This window comes from Pholcus phalangioides, unplaced genomic scaffold (genome assembly GCF_987345545.1).
Source record: "Pholcus phalangioides strain wild (caught in Gottingen) unplaced genomic scaffold, Ppha-v1.0 ptg000042l_1, whole genome shotgun sequence".
Classification (NCBI taxonomy): domain Eukaryota; kingdom Metazoa; phylum Arthropoda; class Arachnida; order Araneae; family Pholcidae; genus Pholcus; species Pholcus phalangioides.
Window position 1 is genome coordinate 9,217,072 of NW_028301628.1, and position 19,997 is coordinate 9,237,068.

The 19,997-nt window shown below is 42.4% G+C and overlaps 1 protein-coding gene across 1 annotated transcript in view; it reads right to left on the bottom strand.

Moving 5' to 3' along the window:
• Nucleotides 1-13,371: 13,371 nt before the first annotated feature.
• LOC149064444 (potassium channel, subfamily K, member 13-like) overlaps nt 13,372-19,997 on the bottom strand; it is a 115,508-nt gene continuing 108,882 nt past the window's right edge. Inside the window, exons 3-5 of the mRNA XM_089254820.1 lie at nt 19,690-19,925; nt 16,550-16,954; nt 13,372-14,670 (exon numbers count right to left, since the gene is read on the bottom strand). Of these exons, the coding sequence (XP_089110946.1) occupies nt 14,371-14,670; nt 16,550-16,954; nt 19,690-19,925 (941 nt within the window). The 3' untranslated portion in view covers nt 13,372-14,370. The remainder of the gene's footprint in view (nt 14,671-16,549; nt 16,955-19,689; nt 19,926-19,997) is intronic.

The window sequence follows — 19,997 nt, forward strand, 5'->3', positions numbered from 1 at the left end:
TAAACAGCCTACATATTTCCTACTTATTTTCAAAATTTATTGTACTATACAAAATATCATAAGGTGGGGGTCACTTATGGACATGAGACTCCGGGCATGATCCCTCACAAGAGTGGGACTGACAGAGCTGCAGCCCGGGACCTGATATGGTTTTCATCATTTTTTGTTTTTCACACTATAAATTTAATATAGAGGATGGAGGTCTGTGAAAAATGTAACCGGGGGCCTGCGAAAAACCCTATTCTAGGGAACCTGCTGCAAAATGTAGGTGGCGAGGCCCGGGTGAGTCCATGCCCTAAGACGGCGGTGGTTTTGTTGGATTCTGTAAGTTTATAGTCGCTAATGCAAAAGCTTTTTCTTAACACCTTAATTTTTCTTGTCAGCTCTTTGCAGCCCACCTAACCACCTGTCATGGCCCCTTTCTCCATTTTCTTTCGTGGCCCCCTTAAAGTATCCCAGTACCACTAGAAGGCCATATGGCCCCCCGGTTGATCTCTAGAGCAGAGGTTTAAAGTTAAGCAGAGGCCAAATTAATGAGAAAATTACAGAATTGAGATAAAACTTTCAAAGTAACGAGAGAGAAAAAAATCTCAGAAAATTCTGAATTAATGAAAGGAAATATCCCAGAATTGATCAAACTTCAGAATTAATGGAGAAAAATCCCAGAATATTGATGAAATGCAAAACTAATGAGAGAAAAATCTTAGACTTGAGGAAAATTCAGAATCAATAAAAGAAAATATCCCAGAATTGATTGAAATTCTGAATTAATGAGAGAAAATTTTCCAAAATTCGAAATATATTTGATGTATGTAAACATTTTTTCACTTCTTCTACCTCCCGGTAGTAGTACAGGGCCCGTTGTGACCGCAATTGTCGCACACCCCTAAGGACGCCCCCCCCCCCAGGTCTTCTGTTTCCCCGCCCAGGTCACCGAAATTGCTATGATACCCCAGAAACCAGTGGAGGAACGAATGGATTTATAACCAGAAGGTAAAATGTATTTGTACGACCCGTCTCAGGAGCCGCTGTGTTTATATCCCATAGGTTAAGAACCGCCCGGCTTAAAGATTCCAGTGAGGACGGACCTCGAGGCCGGCCATATAGTTAGCTAAAAAATACGAACAGGATCGTTATTCATGGGACATTTAGCTTTTTCAGTGAGCTGTGAGGGGAATTCGGATCAGATGTGGGTTTTTTTTTGTTATGCTATGGATATGATACAGCGGTTTAATCGAGTGTGTGTGCCGAGAATGGCTCTGACGTGAGTGTTGAGAAAGGGATAACCTAGATTGAGAATTCACACATCGGACTTTTCTTTCATCCGAAGAAACGAGGACACGAGATCGAAGCCTTCTCAAGAAAATTCTCCTTGTGGAGGATTTTTCCTTTATGTATATGTTACTAGCCCGAAATCGGCGGTTCGTGAACTGTCCGGGTCAAATGTTCGGATTTCGGACTTTCCGCCGAACTTTGGCCGACCACCTTTGCCTATCAGTCCCTATACAGGGTGGATATTATCGACCGCCCAATCACTTGCACACGTCTTTCCTTGTGGAAAACTAATATGCAGAAGTGTTTTCCGTTTTAGGATCAAACGATAATTAAGGCAGTTATAACGTTTTGAAATTTTGTAATGGTCTATTATACGCTCCAAATTCCCTAGGGGCCGTTCAAGTATTACGTCATCATCGATGGGGGGGGGGGGGGTTCCGATTTGCTGACTTTTGATGACAAGGGGGAGAGGGGGGGGGTTTGGATAATGCTTACGTCATCAACCACTCTTTATGAAAATATGAGTTAGTATTATTCAGAGGGGCAGAGCTGATGACGAAATTTTGCTGACAAGGGGGAGGGGGTCAGCGTTTTGCTGACTTTTGCTGATGGGGGGGGGGTCAAAAATAGCTAAAAATTTGCTTACGTAATACTTGAACGGCCCTCTAGGAAAAAAAATTTTCCCCCATGCAGTGGATTGTCACTAAGTGAAAATTAACTGAAATATTCTATCCATTCAGAAGACAAGTTTAGTTATTTTCTTTCACGATTGGCGCCTTTTCCCTCTTCGTGTAGAGTGATGTTAACCTTGTTATTACGTGTTCCCTTCGCCCCACTATATATTGGCAAATTTTTCACCAGATTTGTAAAACAGTAGCCAAATGAGATCTATTGGAAAAATTGTTTTCCCAAAACTAACACTTTATTGCTAAAATGTGCTAATTTTTTTCCTTTCACTATTAAGTGAAATTTTTCGAGGGGGAAAACAAGAAAAAAAAAAAACTGTTCTGCACAACTTTAGTTTTCTTGATTACGCTCAGGGCTGCAGCATTGCTATCACCTTTAAAACGCTGAGTTATACGTTTGGTGCACGTTCGGCGAATTTGCAGGACTTGAAAGTGGCGTCATCAGTTTTCAATACGTTGTAACTCTATAACTATTGATCAAATAATAAAAAAAAAAAATGAAAACAACCATATTAGTTTTTCACAAGGAATCACGTGTATAATTATTGGGCGGTCGAAATATTATCCATCCTGTATATCCCTATACATCGATTACTTAATATATCGATATTCAGATTCCTTTGATCGTTAGGGTTGCCGTAGCTATATTATGGCCATAATTATAATGACCATAATTTTAATTTAAAAAAAGCGTCAACGTGGCGATGACCCCGAATCATAGGGATCGATATACAGGGGCTGGCCAAAAGCCCTTTAAACGCCCGAAATTTGGACGTTTGTCGGGCCATCTGGGCCAGCTAGTTAGCAAATTGGCCGATTTATGGCTTTGGCAGTGAAATATATAATATACGGTCAACAGACAAATGGCCAACAAATGCAGACCTCCTGAAAGCGATGAATTAGGATCTTTATTGAAGGTGTTCTTAACATTTTTTTAATGCTCCATGGACCCTGGAAAGGAGTCCATGGACCACTTTACAGAACAACATTCAGCGCATGATAATTTAGAAACAATAAGTTATCATTCTTTCCTCGCGATCCTCCAAAACCTTTTACAAGGACCCCCAAGGTATCGCTAGAAATGCATAAGACTTGCGTACCACTGGAAATGCGTAGGAAACTTGCTAACGTAGGAAGTGTGCAGATTTCCCCCATATTGAAATGCGCGTACAAGATTTGCGTCCCACTAGAAATGCGTAGAAGACGCGTACCACTAGAAATGCGTAGAAGACGCGTACCACTAGAAATGCGCATGATACTTGTTACGATAGAAAGTGTGCTTTCTCTTCATTTCTTGAAATGCACACAAGGCTTGCGTACCACTAGAAATGCGCACGATACTTATTACGATAGAAAGTGTGCTTTCTCTTCACTTCTTGAAATGCGTAGCAGACCTGTGTACCCCTAGAAATGCGTAGTACAAATAGAAATGCGTAGAATACTTGCGTGCAAGTATAAATGCGTAGGAGACTTGCGTACAACTAGAAATGCGTAGAAGACTCGTACCCTTAGAAATGCACAGAAGACTTGCGTACCACTAGAATTGCGCTCGATACTTGTTACGATAGAAAGTTTGCTTTCCTCTTCACCAGGCCCGTCATTTAGGGGGGGGGGAGCTGGCTTTCGAAAATACACTAAAAATGGTATATATATATATACAAATATATATATACATACATTGAGTACATGGTACATGTGCTTTGCCCCCCCCCCCGGAAAAAGTTGAAATGACGGCCCTGCGCTCTTCACTTCTTGAAATGCGTAGCAGACCTGCGTGCCCCTAGAAATGCGTAGGAAACTTACTAACAGCAGAAATTGTGTTTTCCCTTTCCTCTTGAAATGCGTAGGAGACTTGCGTACAACTAGAAATGCGTAGGAGTCTTGCGTAAAATTAGAAATGCGTAGAGAATAAGCTGACGGTAGAAAGTGTGCTTTCCCTTCCTCTCTTGGAATGCATAAGGGACTTGCCAACGGAAGAAAGCATACAATCCCACCCACCTAGAAATGTGCAGTAGTTGCGTTCAACTAGAAATACGTAGAAAATTTGCCAATGGCAGAAAGCGTGCTTCTCTTGAAATGCGTAAGAGGCTTGCATACAACTAGCAAATGCGTCCAAAATTTGCTAATGGCGGAAAAAGGTTTTCCCCTCTTGAAATGCGTAGGAGACATGCGTGCAACTACAAATTTGTAAAAAATTTTCCAAAGGTAAGCGTGCTTCCCATCCCCCCTTTGAAATGCGTAGGAGACTTGCGAACGGTAGAAACTGTGCTTACCGTTCCCCTCTTGAAATGTGTCAACGGTAGAAAGTGTACTTTCCCTTTGCCCTCTTGAAATGCGTAGAATATTTGCCAACGGTCGAAAGTGTGCTTTCTTTTCCCATCTTGAAATGTGTAATGAGACTTGCCAAAGGTAGAAAGTGTGCTTTTTCTTTCAATCTCGAGATGCGTAGGAGACTTGCGTACCACAAGAAATGGGTAGCGTACCTGAGTACTTCTAGAAGAATTGTTTATCGTCTTGTATACAATGGCATAACTAACTCCTTTGCTCTTTACCACTTCAGTCATTTTATTCGGCCATTACTGCGAGAAAGATGTTTTTCGCGCACCCCTACTTAATATATACAGGGTGGGCAAAAAATAACCGAAATAAAACACGGTTTGCAGGGTTAGCATCGCTAGGTCACAGGAATTTTTTTAAGGCAGGGGGAAAACCTAAAGAAAAGCCGATAGGTGGCGCTGGAACGAGCGACTTTGGTGGAAATATGCAAATGAGACGGTTATAAGAACTTGCGCTCCTAATCCACAATCAGTTCACCGTTGTTAACCGTGTATGTGGACCTGCTGCACTCTGCCGTTGCTGCATTTGTGACTCGGCCTGCAATGTATTATTCCCTGTGGTGGTGGTCATGTGGAACACTTACTGCTGTAATAAACGATTTGGAGGCATTCTGTTCGTTACTTGCGTATCTTTCCTTTGACTTGTGTACGTCAGTGCCACCTATTGGCAGTTTTTTGTCATTTTTTCCATGTCTTAAAAAAATTCCCGTGACCAAGCGTTGCTAACTTTTCAAACCGTCTTTTATTTCGGTTATTTTTCCGGCTTTTATGAATTTAGAAGTTTTTACGGATTTTTTGCCTACCCTATATATAGAATGTCCTGTACGTGCTAGCACGGCATTTATCTCATCAACGTCCCGTCTTAGAGGCGCGATTCCAGTTTAAAAAATGCTCAAAAGTTACGATTTACCATTTTTGAGAATGACAAAACAGTGTGAAACAAAACAAAAAAAAAATCTAAATTTTTATACAGTCCCCTTGCCCTCTAACTTCCAATTAAAATGTTGTTGCCCTGTCTCTCCTGATACCAAAAAAGAAAAAAAAAATTCCACGTTTCTAAGTGCAATATTCATCGAGATATTCGAATTAAAAAAACGGAGGAAATTTGGGAAAGAACATCTCTAAATGCAGAAAAACCATTTTACCCGCATTTAACGCTATTCTTTCAAAAATTTCCTCTGTCTTTTTGGGGTTTTTTTTCCCGAATTCGAATATCTCAATGAATATTGCACTTAGAAACATGGAATTTTTTTTTGGTCTACGTCAGGAAAGACAGGGCAACAACTTTATAATTAGAAGTTGAAGGGCAAGGGGACCGAATAAAAATTTAATTTTTTTTATTTTGTTACACACTGTTTTGTCACTCTCAAAACTTATACTTTTGAGCATTTTTTTAAACTGGAATCACACCTCTAAGACGGGCGGTTGATGAAATAAAAGCCGTGCTAGCACTTACAGGACACCGTGTACATAGCCCGCCGTCATGAATTCCTCGGGTGAGTGCTACTGCTCCCCACGTTGTGTGTACAGCTGGTCCCAAGTCAACTCGATTCAACTAGGAGAAAAAAAGCGTCCCGTGTTCTAAATAGAGAGCCATCACACAATAGAAAAAATCGAAAATTTCATTTTTTTTTACTTTTTATTACCTTTCATTGTAACGCCATTCATTACACAACAGATGGCCTTTATTTAAAATTCACATTTTACGTGTCGTAAACAAATCATTTTTTCTCCTCCCTCTCTATATATATAATATACGCTATTTTTCGTTTTATACTTCGCCGAGCGCTTCGCACTATATATATATATTATATATATAACTGGAAATCATTTGTATATGTACAGATTATATAGTAATGTATAAAAAAATACTACATTTCGCAATAGCCTTTTGGTTTCTCCATTTCTCAATGCTCTTGTTTTTTTTTGCTAGCATTGACGGGAGCGTAATATTATATGAATAAATTTTATATATATCATATTATATTTATAACGCTTGTAAGCTTCTCAACGCAACTATATATGTAAATGGGCCGCAAAATGACTCTCTATTTGGTCATAATAATACTACAAGTGAATATAGTACTGCATTTGGAAGATTTCGATAGCCATTTCAAGCAGCGTCGATCTCGGAATGATGGGTGTGTGTGTGTGTGCGATAGTTTTGATTTTAATTTTCTTTCGTATGTTTGTGGTGCCATCTCTTGGGGAGCTACGACTAAAAATCTCTCGTATAAGGGGGGGGGGAAAGAAATGCTCAATTTTGCTACCTAAAAATTTCTTAGAGCCTGGGGGCAGGGAAGGGACGGGGGAGCTCGAGATCAATCTCATTATTTTTCTTTTTTACACAGCAAATTTACGAGAGAAATAATATACGGGCATTCATTAAAGTAATTTGGCCTAGGTCCTCTCAAGTTTCCAGGGTTTTCACAATCACTATAGTCAGCTACTAATTAATTATACACATACGCCTGTTTATGAGAGTCGGCCAGCATATTACGGTCCAAGAAATTTTGCAGTATCGACCCATATGATTTTCTCTGGTGAGGTTGAATATAATCCGCTCTTGTAACGGTTATTCACCAGTAACTTCCTAGTCCTAACCATTATTAACACTCCGCTCTCTTGTCCCTAACTGTAGTTCATCAGCTGCTGCTTTTCCCTAGCCATCATCAGTACTTCGCTCTTCTGCCCTGATGGTCATTCACCAGCTGTTCTTTTGCCCCAACGGTCGTTCATCAGCTGCTCCTTTGCTCTAGCCATCATCAGTACTTCTCTCTTCTGCCCTGATGGTCATTCACCAACTGCTCTTTTGCCCTAACGGTCGTTCATTAGCTGCTCCTTTGCTCTAACCATCATCAGTACTTCGCTCTTCTGTCCTGAGATGGTCATTCCCCAGCTACTCTTTTGCCCCAAAAAGGTCGTTCACCAGCTGCTCTTTTGCCCCAAAGGTCGTTCACCAGCTGCTCTTTTGTCCCAAAGGTCGTTCACCAGCTGTTCCTTTTCCCTAGCATCATCGGCATTTGGCTTTTCTGCCCTGATGGTCACTCACCAGCTGCTCTTTTGCCCCAACGGTCGTTCACCAGCTTCTCCTTTGCCCCAACAGTCGTAGACCAGCTACTCCTTTGCCCTAGCTATCATCAGTACTTCGCTCTTCTGCCCTGATGATCATTCACCAACTGCTCTTTTGCCCTGATGATCATTCACCAACTGCTCTTTTGCCCTGACGATCATTCACCAGCTGCTCTTTTGCCCCAACGGTCGTTCACCAGCTTCTCCTTTGCTCCAACGGTCGTTCACCAGCTTCTCCTTTGCCCCAACAGTCGTAGACCACCTACTCCTTTGCCCTAGCCATCAGTACTTCGCTCTGCTGCCCTGATGGTCATTCGCCAGCTGCTCTTTTGCCCCAACGGTCATTCAGCAGCTGCTCCGTTGCTCAAGCAGCCATCAACACTCTTCTATCTTCCTCTAGCCATCATCAACACTCGTTTTTCTTGCCCTAGCCATCATTAACTCTCCGCTCTCTTGCATCAAACAGTCATTCATCAGCTGCTACTTTGCCCTAACCATAACAACAACTTCGCTCTGCCCCTAATGGTGGTTCACCAACTGCTCTTTTGTCCTAAGCGTTATTAAGAGATAATGGTTGGAAAACATTGGATTTTTATCACCAACATCAGGAATACTCTTATAGCTTATCGTACACATTTGACGTGACGTGGTTCTCAACTTCGAGGTGCGAATGCGAGTCGATCTCCCAGTTAAAAAGCAGTCCCGCCTCAAAGAGCAACAGGGGCATACAACGGTGCAAATCCTCAATCATTACGCTTCACACATAGTTGGAAAACTAGATGGCAGCACTGTAACAAGAACTAAACAGGAACAAACTTCCCGTTAGATTCACAACACGTATAACGCATATTCCATGCACCAATCGGTCAGCAGTTCCGCTGAGGAATATGGGAAACGAGAGGATCAGTGACCATTACCACAACGAAAGGGGGGGGGGGGTCAAACAGGTAGAGACATCATTATAGGGAACCTAAATCTCCAGAAAAATAATCGAAAGGCACTTTAGCCTTTTCTTTTTGCCCCTTTCATACATTATAACTTTTTTTTCGATCATTAATATAACCCCTATTTATACAAATATCGATCACAGAAAGTAAATTGTTTTATCCATATAATAATAATAATAATAATAATAATAATTATCACACACGCAGCAGCAAAGGCGCATATATATATAATATATATATTCACTAAAATTTCTTAATTAATTTGTTTGCTAAAATGGCCTTAAAATATCTCTCGCTAATTCATTTTCAGCCTATGTTATATAATCCACATATAATATATAAATACACTGCCATCAAAACAATAATATAATTGTAATAATTTTTATATGATACTAAAAATTTCTCCTGCAGTAAAAGTGTTTTTTTTTCTCTTTTATAAGGCAACTTTATTATATGTATATATACATATACGGATATAGCGAGCAAAATAATTTCATTGTATTTGAATTTACACTTTGTATTGTCTTTAGGTGCTTTTTTTTAACGCTTCCGTTATACATGACCTAACCAAAAAAAAGCGTTGCGTTATGTCGGCTATAGAAATTTCTCCTCTCACAAAGCGCATGTATATAAAGGCTTGCTAATAGAATGTGTGTGTGTGTATTTATTCTATATGCTATTTATATATTTATGTACACATTGTAATCTATACCAGTGTTCTTCAACAGCTGGTCCGCGGACCGGTCCCGGTAGCGTTATTCCATCCTATACATAAGATTTTAACATGGGGTTACCCTCATTGGCTAAGATCACTATTGCGCCACTAAAAGACGAGGCGGGGCCAAAGAGGCGGGGGGGGGGGGTTTAAAATGCTTTAGTATACAGTAATGTGATAAATCATCATCCATCAATCGTCTCCGTAAGTTTGATAAATTTATCACTTTTACCGGTGATTATGCATAATACCCAAGCATTGGTAATAAATTTGATAAATACTAAAAGAATTATCATTTTTACAGGAGGTTATATATCATACTCAACGTATACCTGGTTAATTCGATATATAAATTTAGTTTAAATTTATCGTTTTTACCGGTGATTATGCATAATACCTTAGTGTAATTGATGAATTTTATTAATTTGGAAAAAATTCCAAAATTAGTCCAGTATGTTTGACCTACCCTCAGATTTAAAGGAATGTCACGACCCCTGAAGTCGATTATGCACAATCACCGGTAAAAGCGGTAAATTTTAAGCATTTATCGAATTAGCCAGGTACGCTTGTGGATATTATTTACAATCAGCAGAGTAAATATATTTTTTTGTATTTAATCAATCTTACCAACGATTCTTGGGTTATTATGCATAATCACCGGGCCTCAACTGAAGAGGGGCCTCACAAAAATGAGATCTGGTTGAAATTTTCGAGAATTTCTTTGGTAGGGCCTTAGAAAAATCAACTGGCCCGGGGGCCCATGATACTCTTAAGACGGCCCTGGAAAAGATGGGTATTTTTTTAAACGTTTTTCGCAAACACCATTTAAATTTGCCAAATTCTTATGGATTTTTATGAATTTTAAACTATTTACGAATTTTTATGGGACACAGAGCTTGCATTTTTCTCAATTATTTATTTTTCGCCGGTCCCCAAATCATTCTTTTACCGGTCCGTAGGACGTTGAAGCATGGCCCCTCCACACGGGTGGTGCTGACAGATTGGCAGAAAGAGGGCCCGGGACGACTCTTATCATGTTTTGTTTTTTCACATACAATAAACTACATTGGGGCCGTGAAACATCTGACAAGGTCGGTGGAGGAGGGGGGGGGGGTGAGGTCCCCCAAAGATAATAGTCTAGGGCCTTGCTGCAGAATGTAGAGGAGGGGACATGCGTTGAAGATCACGGATCTGTACAGTATTACAGTTGAAACTTCGCTATAGCGGATTTCAGGACATAAAGTTTTGGTTTTTCCCCCCCCCATAATGAGAATGTACCTACGATCATATATAGCGAACCAAATTTTCGGTCTCCACTTGAAATTCGTTACAACGGGTTTTGTGGCTGCGTTTTCTCTCTCCCTTTTTCCTCCTCTTGTATAGATAATAAGGCATGCGCATGCGTGAAGCATAACTAAATCCCTGAAATGAAAATAATAACTCGTGTAAGATATTATAGGCTTGGTCAAGCGAACCCCCAGTTATAGCAAACCCGGTTCCCAGTGCCGCAACTGGATACTTTGTCACCCGGGATAAGCCAGAATTTTGGCGCCCCCTGCATGTATAGGAAGTAGTTAAAGGGTGAATTCGGCGCCCCTTTCGGTTCAGCTCACGGGGCACCAGACCCGCCTGCTCCTCCCCCTAGTTGCGGCCCTGCCGGTTCCTAACGAACGAAATTTACAGTGTCTTGCCACAGGATCTTTCCTAATTAGATCGGATTTATCTAACTGAATTCAGTTTGAAATACCGTCGCCTAATACTGTTTGAATGTATTAGGACGAATGAAAAGGTATATCTGATCAGGGGCACAGATCCAGTCTGCTCCGGGCACTAGACACGGGGCAATTCTAAATTCACTCTTCATTTGTCACGACTTATGTGGGGGAGGCACCAAAATGCATGTTTGCTCTGCAGCGACTAATTGTAAGGGGCCATTCAAGTATTACGTCAGCATCGGGGGGGGGGGTTCGGATTTACTGACTTTTGATGACGGGGGGGGGAGGTTTGAAGGTTGCTTACGTCATCAACCACCCCTTTTTTTGAAGATATGAAATATTCTAAGCTGCTGACGAAATTTTGCTGACGGGGGGGGGGGGGTAAAACGTAGCTGAAAATCTGCTTACGTAATACTTGAATGGCCCCTAATAGTCCTTGTCATCCCGTAATTTTTCAGAACAGACCCATTTGTCCCATACCATGACATTTGGAGCCCTGAACTCAAAAGACCCATAGTAGAGGGCAGTTTTCCCTCATTGCCCACTACCGGATTCGCGCCAGGCTGCTCCCTGGTCTTTTTTGAAATTTCGCGGGCACGAGTGATCTGAAAATGTGCATTTCAGTGTTCTAGAAATGTACATTTGAAGTGATATGAATATGTACCGCGGGAAATTTGAATGATCTGAGAATGTGCCGCGGGAAATTCGAGCGATCTGAGAATGTGCCGCGAGAAATTCGAGTGATCTGAGAATGTGCCGCGGGAAATTTGAGTTATCTGAGAATGTGCTTCGAGGGACTCAAATGATCTGGAAATGTGTCAAGAAACATTTAAGTGATCTATAAAAATGACGCGGGCCGCTCAAATGTTTTGGAAATATGCTTGGGGTCACCAAATATGATCTAGATACGTTTGCAGCTTAAATGATCTGGAAATATGCCGCGAGCCACTGAAGTAATCTAGAAATGTGTGCCACGGGCCACTTGAGTCATTTGATAATATTTCGCGTGGGCCGCTTGAGTGGTTTGGTTATTTGTTGAGGGTAACACCAGATAAATTCCGAGCCCCAAAATTTGTCCTGCGTTCCATGGGGTGGGGCATGCATGGTTCAATTCCCCCCTTTACGTATAGGCTTCGGCTTTTTCTGTGGTTCCCAACTTCAAGGCGCAAATGTGAGCCGATCTCCCCGTTAAAAAGTCTCGCCACAGAGAGCAACAGTCCTACAAACAGTACAAATATTCAGTCATTACACTTCACTCATTTCACATCTGAGATATAGATGGCAGCACTAAAAAAATCATATACAACACTAGATACGCACTCAGACTGTTAGGCACACACACTTCCGGCACAACTCACTAGGTAGTAAATTGCCCATGGCGATAGACCTGAGTTGTTCTCGGTTTGAAAAAAAAAAAAAAAAAAGGCTTCGGCCAACAAATTTGGACCACGTGCTGTTGAAGCACCACAGATAAATCTCCAAAACTGGAAAACAAACCAAGAGGAGAAAAAAGCTGAAAAATGAGCAGATTTACAATTCTTTCCCATTCTTAAAGCCACTCTTTCCCTACATATGAAACCGGAGGGAGGGAGAAAAGAAAAAAGAAAATGCTGAGGTAAAAAAAGGGAGAGGTAAATCCATTCCAGTTTACAGAGTTAACCAATGAGGACCCTATCTTGATGGAAGGAAGAGAGAGAAAAGTTCGGGCTTCCGTTAACTCGGGCGGAGACTTGGTATCAAGCCCCTTTAGGGGCCATTCAAGTATTACGTAAGCATATTTTCAGCCATTTTTGACCCCCCCCCCATTGTCAGAAAAAGTCAGCAAAACACTGACCCCCCCACCTTCCCCGTCAGCAAAATTTCGTCAGCAGCTTAGAATGTTTCATATCTTTAAAAAGGGGTGGTTGATGACGTAAGCATCCTTCAACCCCCCCCCCCTTGTCATCAAAAGTCAGCAAATCCGAAACCCCCTCGATGCTGACGTAATACTTGAATGATCCCTTACGTGAAGGGTTTAATTTATTACGCCACACTATCAGATATGCATTTTCGTCCGTCTTAATATATTCACTCAAATAGGTTTCATTTGATCTACGCCATTAGATATACTGTACAAACAAAAGCCGTAGAAAATTACGGCGTGAGGCTCACTCCTGCGATAAACGGCCAGTCATGATTGAAAGTTTCTGCTTCCTTTTGTGTGTGATTGGTGGAGATAGAAATTCCGGTTGCTCAGAAGACTACTTTTCTTCCTTCCTCTCTATAATTATTATTTACAATGTTATTATCTATTGGCTGGCTCCGTTACCAACACAATATGGCCAAATGTCAGAGCCAAAGCTGCTTTAAGAATTACATTCGACCAGCTTTGTGTCAAAGCGGATCTGAATATGATTCCGCGGGTCTGTTATAGATTGATTGGGAGAAACCTACCACGTCGGCCTTTGGTCGATTAATCAAGCCACTTGATGTGTGTATGAGTTATATAGTTCGCCAAGAACAAGAATGAACTTAAGTACGTTCCCCTGACATCGGATGAGTCTAGTGATTTTTTTAGGTAAAGTGGTCTGTTTAGTGACTGCACGCTGAATCACAAGTTTGGCATCACAAGAACGCACAAGTTTGGTATCTTTAGCACTTTTTTGGCGTCCTAAAAATTCCTTTTCAGCACCAAAGCAGACCAAAACTAAACTCATAGGGAAAAAAACGTAGACAAATTTTGTGCGTACTAGCAACCCCTATCGGATGAGTCTATTCATTTTTTTTAGGCAAAGTGGTTTGTTTAGTGACTGCATATTGAATCTTTCTCATTTAGCGTCTTTTGCGCTGTTTTGGCATCCTGAGAATTCCCTTCCAGCGCCAAAGCGAACCGAAACTAAAGTCCGATCCGGGGAAGGGGGGGGGTGGACAACTCGGTGGCAAAAACTGATTTCCACCCAGACTGTGCACTAGCATCCCACCGAAGTCCAATCTGGTTGCTGGAGAACTATATTTAGTCACGGAGGGGTTTTAACCCTTTTTCTTCCTTGCCAACATTTCGGTATGATGGTGGTGCCACATGGCCAGACATGGTTGACTGGCTCCCACCCGAATACTAACCTTCCGAATGGATGACTTCATTTGGTTTCGATTCAGGCCTACACCGAATTGGAAGACAGCCGCAGAACTTATATGTTCCAAAAACAAATTTTCTCGATACGTCATTGCACTACCATGAACTCTCATGTAGAGTATACCTATACACTCTTTACATTAATTTCTACTTTCGCTCTAGCTTTTAACATACAAAGATGTCCGCGGTGAGTGTTCTCTTGTGGTCATTTTTCAAAATAATAATAACAGGCTGTGAATCAAAATATATGGAGTTCGTTGTTGTCGTTTTCCGTGAGTATTTTTATTTCCTCAGTGAGGGAGGAAGGTCCTTATTTTAAACGTCCTTTCGAATTCCTCAGTCACTTTTAGAGTAAATTTTTTCTGATCCGCGTTCGAAAACTAAGCCTTGGCAGTGAGGTAGTAAGTTCTCCTCTCAACAGTGATGACGACGATGGTCCATCTACTAGACATCGTCCAAACGAACGCTCGCGATAGCGATGACGACGACGAGATCCCGAAGCCATTACAGGGCTACGTGTCGTCGTCGCGGAGTTTCTTCGTGACGATGGCCAGGGGACCGACGGCCCCAGGTTTGAAGGCGTTTGCTTCCGCGGCGAGTCGGGAAGGCAGTATGATGGCCTGCCCCCTCTGGGCCGATTCGTAGAGCTCCTTTTGCATGACGGCCAGCGAGACCTTGTTGGACCTCAGGAAGTCCTGCATCGATATCATCTCGCCCGAGTTCCGACGCTCGCCGTCGCCGTCACTGTCGTAGGTCGAGTCGACGTCACTGGAATCCTGCTGGAGCTGCTGCTTGCCCATGTGGCTTCTAGCCTGTGTAGGTGGGGAGAGAGAGAGAGAGAATTGAGATCATTGGGGATGAGAGACAAAGAGAGGAATATAACAAGGACTAGAGTCCTTGTCACTCATATAACAAAGACTAGGAGTGACTAAGTCTGGACGCACACGGGCTGGACAAGACAAGACAGCTTTAGACAAGCTTAGCCATCGTTGTTCACGTTGATTTGGATGGTGCAACATTTCAATTTGTATGACTAACCGGTGTGCGTTGCGCCATACCAATCAACGTGAACAATAATGACAGAGCTTTTCTAAAGCTGCCTTGCCTCTAACCGGCTTTACTTTCACATAAATTAATAAATTTCCGGATACACCCCATCCTTTGGGAACGCTTCGATATCTCTCTGAGATGTGGAGCGGGGGGTGTATCCGGTCCTTCAATATTCAGCGGCACAGTAACCAGTATGCATCAGGCCTTCATGTTATATTAGGCTGAGCGCACACCGGTAAGACAAGACGGCTTTAGACAAACTTAGTCATTGTTGTTCACGGGAGATTTGTATGGCACAACGTTTTCTAACCGGTGTGCGTCTAGCCTTACCGTCACGCCGTCATGTTATATTAGGCTGGGAGCGCACTGGTTAGACAACGTTGTGCCATACAAATAACACAATACCGGTGTATTAATGTCAAAGTTTAACTGATGTGCGCATAGCCTTCCCGTCATGTTATATTAGGTTCGGAGCACACCGGTTAGACATTCACAAGATATGACAGCTTTAGACAAGCTTAGTCATCGTTGTTTACGTGGATATTTGTTGCGTTTATAACGTCTAACCGGTGTGCGCCCAGACTTAGAAAACACAGGACGGTTTTAACAGCTTTACAGGTTCCTGGGCCTGGCAATGCTTCTGCAATGACCTATGTAATACATAGAAGCCTATTGACAGAGGGAGGTTAGCGGGCTATAACCCAGGGCGGTGAGTTCGAAGGTGCAATAAATTTGAGGAATGGGAGGTCAAGAAAATTAATAGAATGGAAGATGGGCAGTAAAATTTGTTAGCCCACAGGCGGTAAAACCTGAAAGGGGTTGGTTACGAGTATGTACCAAAGGGCATCCAAACAAGGACGTCCATGTTTGGACATGGACAATCCGCGAACCAATCCCTCTCTGGTGCCACCTAGTAGCGATTTCAAAGTATCCTTACATTAGGAGCTTAGCCTCCCCCAACCCATCGTAGTTGATTGTGCCAACCCTTGTGCCAACCTGGCACAAGGTTGGTGCTGACGGTGCAAGGTTGGTGTTGGTAGTAGAGCTCTTGCGATCTAGCACTGGGGCCCCAGGACGATTCTCATTTTTTTTTGTATTTCCACACTATAAATTCACAATAGGAGGGTTGATGAAAAGGCTGGCCTGAGGATCCCAGAAATCACGAGTGGCGAAGTGGTAAGAAGCTCGTCTACCACCATGAAGGCTGCCGTCAGGTCCACGTGTTCGATCCCGGGGAAGAACAGGGAAAACAAGTTCTTTCACAAGTCTTCCCCTTTCAGGTCACTGAACCTGATGTGACCACCGACAGATGGCGCCTCCATTTCGACCCAAAATGATCGGTAGTAAATTGCTGTATGGCGATATGACCGGAGGTGGTGTGAGGAAAAGGAGTAGCCACCCTGCTGCTGGATGTGGAGATCATGGTTACATAAGAGCCTATGTTCGTCTAAGGAAGAGGATTTAGCTGCAAATAGAGTGATATCAAAAACCTGTGAAGTGTTACGAAAGTCACCGATAAAACTCGGTCAGTGATTATTTTCGCTTTTTATTGGTGATCCAAACAAAGACAATTGTTGGAAAAAAACAGGATTTCGAGATATGAACATTGTTGTACGTAGAAAGAGTGGGATGGTAGCTTACTTGGTGCCTGAGGTGGTCCGGCGTGATAGCGTTGCGCCTGCCCCTGGCGGCCAGCTGATTTTTGCCTGGAGGCTTTCGGGCCTTGCAGTCGCAGGCAAAGTCCAAGGTCTTCATCAGCCAGTTGAGAAACTGTTTTATCACAATGGACGTCACGTTGAACAGGCTATAAATGCAGCAGCAGCCACCGGTGATGAAGATGAAGTTGGCCAGCCGGTACCAGATGACATTCGGGTAGTAGAGCTCTTGCGACGTGACCAGGTCGCCGAAGCCGATGGTGGAGAAAGTGACGAAGCAGAAGTACAGGCAGTCGAAGTAGGACCAGCCCTCCATCAGCCCGTACAAGAAGGAAGACGAGAAAGCGATGATTATGGTCGCTATGAGCAGGTACAACATCACCCAGTAGACCTGGTGCGGGACGAAAAACAAATGTCAATTAGTGCATTGAACAGCTTTATCTCGAACCAAAGGCGTATTCATTGGGAGCTTTAAGAGGCCCATAGTAAAGGGTGGCAATTCTGAAGAGTGGCAAATTTAAGGAGTGAGTAGTCAAGAAAATTAGAGTAGAACGCGGGGGAGGCAAAACCATAAATACGCCACTGGATAGAAAGCGATTGATCAGGTAAGTGATCGACAAAAAGATTGACCAGTTCAGTGAGCGACAAAAAGATTGGGCAGTTCAGTGAGCAATCGCAAGAGTAACCTAGAGGGTATGCAAGCATTCGAGCCACCAAAAGATAGATCTAGACCCAGACAGTTTGCAAGCATGTGAGCTATCAAAATATAGAGCAGTTGAGTGAGCGACCGTGCAAGAATGACCTAGAAAGTGTGCAAACATGTGAGTGACCTAGAGATTGTGTAAGCATATGAGTGACCTAAAGCGTGATGAATCAAGTCAGTATGTAACTATAAGACTGACTTAGAGAGTGCCGAAGTATGTGAACGGCTAAAACAGTGACCCAGAGAGCGAGGAGTAGATCAGGGAGTGACCACAAGAGTGACTCAGAGTTTGTGTCTGCAAGCATCTTAGTGAACAAAAGAGTCACTCAGAGAGTGTATTGGAGTGATCTAGTGAGCGAGGGATGAAAAGAGGGACCTAGAGGGTGTGAAACTATGTGAGCTACAAAAAGAGGGACTTACAGACAGCTTACGGGGGGGGGGGAGAGATAAGGAGGAAGTGGCCCTGGATGGCGAATTTGAGGAATCAGTGGTCAAAAATATTATACCAGAATGGATAAAGGGCACAAAATCATAGATCGATAGATCTGACTGACTCTGTCTCTTGAACTAGATATCTAATCCAGCCTTTGTTAACCTTTCTCCCTCCATAGCCCCTTTCAGACAATATTATTTTCCTGGGATTTCCTCTTTATCCCCTATTCAGGAATGTGACCCTTTCGACTTATTGAATTGAAAATTAAATTTATAATGAACAAAAATTTTATTAAAAAGTTCGATCTGGACCGCTGGGCCTGGCGCAGGGGGCGTGATCATTACTTCCAAGAGCCTAATCATATGGGGAAAAATTGGTCTATCCCATAAAATATGTGGCTATCCAGCAAACAAGATAAGTACCTATTCCAAGCAAGAGTTCATTGTGGTTTTCTCATGTGGAATTATGCAAGGCCATCTTAAAATCATGGGTCTCCGGGGCAAAGTGATATTCTAGAGCATCCCATCATACTAATCTGGAAATAACAATTAGTAACATATTTGCGTACTTACTACCGAAGATCATATTATCAGCCTACCATGAGAATGAGGCCCCTGGGTTATGCTTGGATGGTCCCATGAGTTAAGTGGTCCAAAATCTATGGGCAACTCAGCTGGATTCCGAAAGTAGTCACATTCTTTCCCACCATAATTTCACTGGAACTTCACAGCAGCTCTCTTCGGCTCCCTTCCCCTCGGCTCCCCTCCCCTCTAACATCAGGTAGTGGCTTCTTCTTAAACCTGTGGTCCCCTTAGGAATCCCAGGGCTGCAAGGGGCCCATATGACCTCAGGTTGGGGAACCAATGGTCTTAGCTTCTACACTCCGACTTATTTCTCGATTAACCAAGCTTTTTAAGCTCCTCCACGGCCATCTGAACTTCGATACTTCTATTCTATAGCTAAGTCATCCTACTTCTCCAATACCCATCATATACCATCCTCAAAAACTTAAACCCATTTTTGCTTCTACTCTTTCTCTGACTGTTTTCAATACAATTTCTTTTCTCTTACCATAGTTGAATGGAGCAAACATCCCTCCACTATTATTGTCTTCCACAATCACTAAATTTTCATGCAATGTTAAACAATATACAAGATGTATAGCAAACAGGGGGTATGGCACTTTACTGGCAAACCGTTGATCCTAGAGATAGACTTCCAGTTAAAAGAAGTTTCCAAATAACGTGTAGTACTCAGATGCGTCATTCATGTTTCAAAGGGTCGTATAATTACTAAAAGGAAAACAAATCAAGTTTTTATACAGTCCCCGTGTGCCCCGAAACCAAATTAGAAAGGTATTGCCCTGTCTCTCCCGATGCAAAAAAAAAAAAAAAAAAAAAAAAAATCCATGTACGTTTCAGGAAGGAACGAACGGAATGAAAGCACGTGGAATTCCAGGAAGGAAAACAGCTCTAAATGCGGAAAAACCGTTTTACCCTCATTTAGAGCTGTTTTTCCCCCCAACTTTCCTGCGTTTTTCGAATTCGAATACCTCAGTGAATATTGCACTTGGAAACGTGTAATTTTTTGTGGTGGCATCAAGAAAGACGGGGCAATAACTTTCTAATTTTGTTTTGAGCTCACGGGCACTGTATAAAAAGTTAATTTTTTCATTTTAATAACTATAGAACTCCTTGCAACATGAATGACATATCTGAGTACTACACGTTATTTGGAGAATTTTTTCAACTGGAAGTACTGTATATCTCTAGGATCAACTGCTCGCCAGTAAAATACCATGCTCCCTGTTTTCTATGCACCCTGAATGTATCAAATTTAAATGCATTCTCTTATATAGGCTTCCTCGCCAGCAATATTGTATACGTTTGTATAATCATTTTTATGATTACTAATGAGTATCCATGATCCATAATTAATTAATGGGGGCGGGCGGCATATACGGCAATCAATAAGGTAATGATGTACTCACCGAGGGCTTCCACTCGTCTAAATTGTCGTCGAACGAGACCTGGGAGTCGCGTCTTCGGTCGAAGCCTTTCTTTCTGAGCTCTCTCTCGTGGAAAGACCTTAGGACGTTCGCGAGGAACGTTATGATCCTCTCGAGGAAAAGATTGAAGAACAGAATGGCACCCGAACATCCGAGGAACCCGTAGAAGATGAGGAACACTTTCCCTGGCACGGTTTTGGGCGTTGTCATACCGAAGCCTGCAACGATTCCGCGCAATTTCACTCATCAGATTTGCACGTAATAACTAGGGCTCGGATTTTTATGACATA